Source organism: Ruditapes philippinarum, unplaced genomic scaffold, assembly GCF_026571515.1.
Source record: "Ruditapes philippinarum isolate M1 unplaced genomic scaffold, ASM2657151v2 ctg662_1_1_1_1, whole genome shotgun sequence".
Lineage (NCBI taxonomy): Eukaryota > Metazoa > Mollusca > Bivalvia > Venerida > Veneridae > Ruditapes > Ruditapes philippinarum.
Window position 1 is genome coordinate 151,362 of NW_026865029.1, and position 6,000 is coordinate 157,361.

Here is a 6,000-nt window from a genome sequence, read left to right on the forward strand (position 1 = left end):
TCCTAACAATAGTACTCTTCTTTTTATGGGGATTAATTTGGTGCAAATACGTAACTTAAAACAGGATTTACCGTGACAATTTGTTGATGAATAATGTTAAAACTTTTACTAAATGTAATAAATACGAAACATTTTTAGCACGTTTCGATTCCGTGTCTTCTCTATTGTTTGTTTGTTTTAGATTGTCCGATATTTAGGTTACTTACATTGTACGGGTATAATGGAACATGTCCTGTGTTAGGATACGACGAGGGTGGAGTTGATCTTGCATATTGTATAGATAAATGCTTGGATATTGATCAGTGCCGGTCTGTGAGCTACGATGACGACCTACTCCGCTGTTGGTACCACTCCTGTACAGATAAATCCGAAGCTCTTAGTCACACATTTGTGAAGAGGGAATGTATCTTATACGAAGGTCTGTTGTTCTAAATAGTAGCCAACGTTAATATTTGAACCAAATTTCAAGGCGCTTTAACCTTTTGTACGCTAAAACAATAGCAACTGGAATATGGCTTTAAATTTCTAAATCAAATTTTTAACGTGATACCGTTAAAAATGAATACATACTGTCTGAAAATAATTAATTCAGAAAATACAACAGTTAGTACAAGAAATCATATGTATATAACAATTTAGCTACATATAGACTATATACTTTTTATACTACATTCATTATTAAATACATGTTATAATAATAATAATAATAATAATAATAATAATCATCATAATAATAGTAGTAATAATAATAATAATGATAATACGTGATTTGATGTTAAAATCGAGCACATCTTTCTATAGATGGAAGGCGTGTTTTGAATGTATTTCAGATTTTGATCCAATCAAAGACCAGATACAGACATGTAAGAATTGTCAGAATATGTGCTCTTTATCAATGTCAAACCAGACCAACCGAGTGTTGTATACTGATTGTGATACCACGTGTTCCGATTGTGAAAATATCATGTACGAGCCACACTCGCACCAGTGTCTGCAGTATCAATGTGACAGACCTTATATCCAGGGACCAGGTACAACTATGATGCGAAAAACTACGAATCCGGGTACAAAATGTTTGAAATATTGCTTTATATGTATATATATATATATTGATTGTTTTTTATACAGATATGACACTAGTAACCACTTTGTAATCAATTCTTTAAAGGTTCATTTTCCCCCAGTACTTTAATAGTTTCCAAAAGGTTTTTCATTGACCGATTATCTGAACTATCTTTTGCTTATGAGTACAGTTTTATTGATTAGGCTTTTTGTTTACAATTCAAAATAATACTTTGTTTACATTTTCCTTCTATTATGACAAATGATTTCACATTAAGCGCTACTTTCTTCAGGTTACAAGCATCTAACATGTCCTAAAACCATTATTTAAACGATACAAAGTTCTTCGGAAGTGAAAATTTACTCGTTTCTGAGACATAATGTACTTATAAGTTAACTTATTCTTTTATACAGATCTAAATATAAAACAAAGATAATAACATAATTTAGGCTAAACGGCACATTTTGTATTTTATGAACGGTTTAATGATCAGAATAATTTGATCTTATTTAGAATGTCGCAATTTTGAAGTGATAACTAAATTGATGACAGTTCCAAACTGTACAGCTTTCGAATATGACGAAGGAGTTGCTAACGAGGAGTTTTGTCTAAAGCGTTGCATGGACTTACCAGGTTGTCTATCGCTTCTCTTTAGCCTTAATACCAGGAACTGTACTTATCACGCATGCGCAGACTTTGTAACGGACGACAACTCTGTTGATGTCCTCTTTATAAAGGATTGTCTAACAGAAAACGGTATATATTTGATTTTGTCAATGTTTTATATTGATCGTGATTATCTAGCCATAAAAGATTGGCACATACATTACTATACCTTTTAAAAGTCATGAGCATTTGCGTATAATTAATTCCTTTATGGTAGTGGCAAGGCTAGAATTACAAGGCTTTGCATATGCCTCATATATGTAATTAAAAGGAAAAGTTATGTCTGGAAGTTTCTTTTTAAATACATTGTAAATGTTATCTGATAAACACAATATTTGGAATATTTAACATTAATTTTAGGGAATTTGATTTTGTTTAATTGCATTTATTTTCTACATAGTGTTTTCTTAATCGGTATTGCATCGTAGGGATCGCATAAATACAGTAAAACAGTAAGTTAAACAAATTATTTATACTTTTAGCATTAGAACAAATACCTTTGGCAATAGTTTGATCAAAACATGAAATTTTCAGCTTGCTCTTCCCCGGTGGAACAGATTTGCATGAATTGCCAAGCGGGATCACTCTGTCAGTCCTCTTTCCAGTTTTCTAACACGACTGAATCATCGTGCCTGGCTTCCAGTAATTCGGAAACTCAGTGTGAAGGGATATCGTACAACCCTAGTGATATGATATGCGAATTCTTCCAATGTTCATATGTTAGTCAGCAATACAGATCAACATTCTACCGAGACTCTTGTAATAATGGTAAATGCTTTTTATACCAAGCTCATCAACTTTTGAAAACATGAAACAGTTTGCTTATTAACCTTGGTAATAAAATAATTTTATTCATGTTACTTGGATTAATATCTTATTCCATTTTTTGTAGATCTGGAAATTTGAAGCGCATAAAATACAATAGTTTCGCTTAAGTTGCTGCAATAAATGTTTGTCAGTAACAAATTATGTATTGCACTCTTCAGTTTTGGAGGAATAAAAGATATTACTAGTATTTAATACAGTTTTATAATACATTTCAAAATAGCCGCGGTTTAGAATGCATCACACATTTTTGTATCCATCGTTACAGATTGCAATATTTTCGAAATTTACACATTAGAAGGGTATTTGGGGACATGTGATACAATACCATCAATGACAGAGTATATGGTGTTGTATCCAGAGATATGCTATGAAAGATGTTTGGACAATGACAATTGCCGAGCAGTTACATATTTGGAGTCGAAAGAAATATGTTTGTATCATACCTGTGACTGTTACACTGGTAGAGATGCCAGGCCTGGCGATATTTTCATGTGGAAGTATTGTTTAGACTGTAAGATAATGCTCGATTTTATCAATTTTTGTTTAAAACATGTATTGCATTCATATACACACACTTTACAATACATAATCTTCCAAGAGTTCATACAAAAGGGTGAGGCCAAAAGTTCTAACAATAACAATAAGTCATCCATTGGATTAATTTTATTGTAATATTCTTATCATATATTTCATCATAATTCATAAAATAAACAAATAGAATAAAAACAACAACAACAACAACCCCAAACAAACAAGCAGGCAGAAAAAGAAAGAACACAACAACAACAAACCATCAATTTTTGTAAAATACTATTGTCACTGGACAAAACGTATATGAATTTTTGCGGGGCTGATATTTGTTTTAATATTGCTCTGTTAGTATGCTAGACTACTGAAAAATCTTGACAACACAACATTCACATTTCATAACCTACCAAACAATTATTTGGTCAAGTTACTACGCATAAAGAATTATAGCTTTATGAAAGCAATGCACATACTCAAATGTATTGCATCAAATGTTTCCGGTCGAATGTAAAACGCATATTTTATATTGACAGATATGTCAGCAGCCTCCAATCTTCCTTTATTAAATTCTTCCACTAATCATACCAGCAAAGATCTCTCGGAAATCTACCCGACAGCGACTGACTGCGAGCCACCTCCAATCTTCATCATGGCATGTCAATGCAGTACAGGAGCTTTTGATGACTTGACAAATGAACAGATTGTCACCCAGTTTATTGAAACCCTTGAGATAGATAAAGATTCGACGTCGAAAGCTTACCGAAAACTCAATTCAGCTGTAGATAATCGACCAGAATCTATAGCTATTGGTAGGTTGTTTTTAACTGCTTATTGTTTTACAAGGGGGGAAGCATACGTCGCTGGTTATAAAATATCAAGTAGTTGTCGTATAAAATGTTCTAGCGTTTCAATTATGTCTACAAATAAACATCCATGTTCAGTTATCTAAATCTTATTTGAAACAGTCTGAGAGAACGATAGGCATTTAATTTGAATTTTGACATTATATTATTATTGATGAATTGTCAAATATATTAATGAATACAAAATTGGAAATAGAAAAGACGATTAGTAATATATCACACAACATGCAGAGCGTAAATAATGAGACAAATGCACGGCATATGCTAAGCTACGAGAACATCGGTAGATAATGGACTTAATACTGTTTCTAAGGCTTCTTAAGCAAACAAAGAAACAAACGTACTAGAGAAATATGTAAAGACGAAAAATATGTACTACTAACTTTAATGTAACTATATTTTATTTTTAAGTCGGACATCTTGATCTTTTTTCATTTTTTCCTCCATTATTTATCAATATTTTTTTATTTTTTTCAGGATCGTTAGGGGTTATAGTTTTAACAAGTGCCATAGTAATCATTGTAGTAATGGATTTTCCGAAAACGTTGAGGCTCTTCCGACGTATGTATAGGAGGTTATCAAGATGCAAGAAGAAAACATCTAAGGTTATTTGCTCTTCGGTTTCCATTGATTCCCTAAAACACTTTTACGCTGAGGATTTTGACGATCTTATTGAAATTCAAAAGAAAAAAGACAGGAGTCAACCTGCACGTTCGAATAAGTGAGGCTTTTCCAAACAATAGGAAAATGATTATGTATTTAAATAATCAGGCACACTGTTTGATTATAACCATAGCTTATAAAGCACACTATGAAAGTTACTTAAATGTAGCAATTTGTTTTACACGTTTGAGACTCTTAGGTAAAATTCTACGTTTAACAATATAGCGGTGTTGTAATCCATTGCTAAAAATAATGCGAATTTGTGTAATATTTTAGATTCAATGAAATGCAATGCTGGAAAAAAACATTTGAGTCGCGTCACGACAAAACCAACGTAATGGAGATGCCACCAGCATGGATCCAGACCAGCTGCGCATTCGCGCAGTCTGATCAGGATCCATGCTGTTCGCTATCAGTTTCTCTACTTGTTAAAAGAAAATGTTTAAAAGCGAACAGCATGGATCCTGATCAGACTGCGCTGATGCGCAGGCTGGTCTGGATCCATGCTGGTCGCAAACCCATTACCTTGGTTTTGTCGTGACGCGGCTCATTTGTAAAAATAACTTGAGACTCCATAACATGCTACGGTGAAAATTCAGCATCGTTAATGTAATAAATTTTATGAAAATGTTTATTTAATTTCGTACGCCTAAAATGTAGCGTTCTGTAAAGCTTTGAAACATATAAAAATGCTATGTTGAAAAATAAAATCTACTAGTATTTGAATACATTTTATGCGGATGTATGCTATGTTAGAAATTGCAAAAATTGCCTCTTGCAGATAGATATTTATATTTTTGTCAACATATAAGTGAATGAATGAATGAATGAATGAATGAATGAATGAATAAAATTAATAAATAAATAGCATAAGCATTATTTTGTTTTGCAAAACTTCCTGAGAGTATTTCACGAAGGTTTCTATGAATAGAATCCTGAATTCCTTTAATTATATGCATAACTTGATATCTTTAAAACGACAAAGAATATGTGTACTTGCAATGTGCAATTGAATGTAGTAGCAAAAAAAAGCAAAAAAAAAAAGAAACAACAACAACAAAAAAAACAACAAATTGACAATCATTTGTAAATACATATTCTGACCTTTGTAAATACATATTTTGATCAAGGGCAACGTATATAAGGAGCTATAGATATGTTAACAGGAGCTATAGAAAATTATTACCCCTCACTTGTTTCATAATGTTAATTTCCCATAGGCCTCTGGGAGTTATTTTTACTGTTGATGCAAGTGTACCACGTGACTAAGAATTTTGTACTGTTACATAGGTAACAGTATTTTTAACAGTATAAAATCCGGTCACGTGGTCTATTTTCTAAATAAAATGAAATAAAATGGCCGCAATTTTTTTCTCGATTCATTCTGAT

General features: G+C 32.2%; 1 protein-coding gene across 1 annotated transcript in view; it reads left to right on the top strand.

Moving 5' to 3' along the window:
* LOC132727617 (uncharacterized) overlaps window positions 1-4,918 on the top strand; it is a 31,604-nt gene extending 26,686 nt beyond the window's left edge. The window contains exons 14-20 of the mRNA XM_060713190.1: window positions 182-418; window positions 831-1,064; window positions 1,577-1,819; window positions 2,264-2,497; window positions 2,823-3,068; window positions 3,619-3,894; window positions 4,426-4,918. Coding sequence (XP_060569173.1) covers window positions 182-418; window positions 831-1,064; window positions 1,577-1,819; window positions 2,264-2,497; window positions 2,823-3,068; window positions 3,619-3,894; window positions 4,426-4,673 — 1,718 coding nt within the window. The 3' untranslated portion in view covers window positions 4,674-4,918. The remainder of the gene's footprint in view (window positions 1-181; window positions 419-830; window positions 1,065-1,576; window positions 1,820-2,263; window positions 2,498-2,822; window positions 3,069-3,618; window positions 3,895-4,425) is intronic.
* Window positions 4,919-6,000: the final 1,082 nt, after the last annotated feature.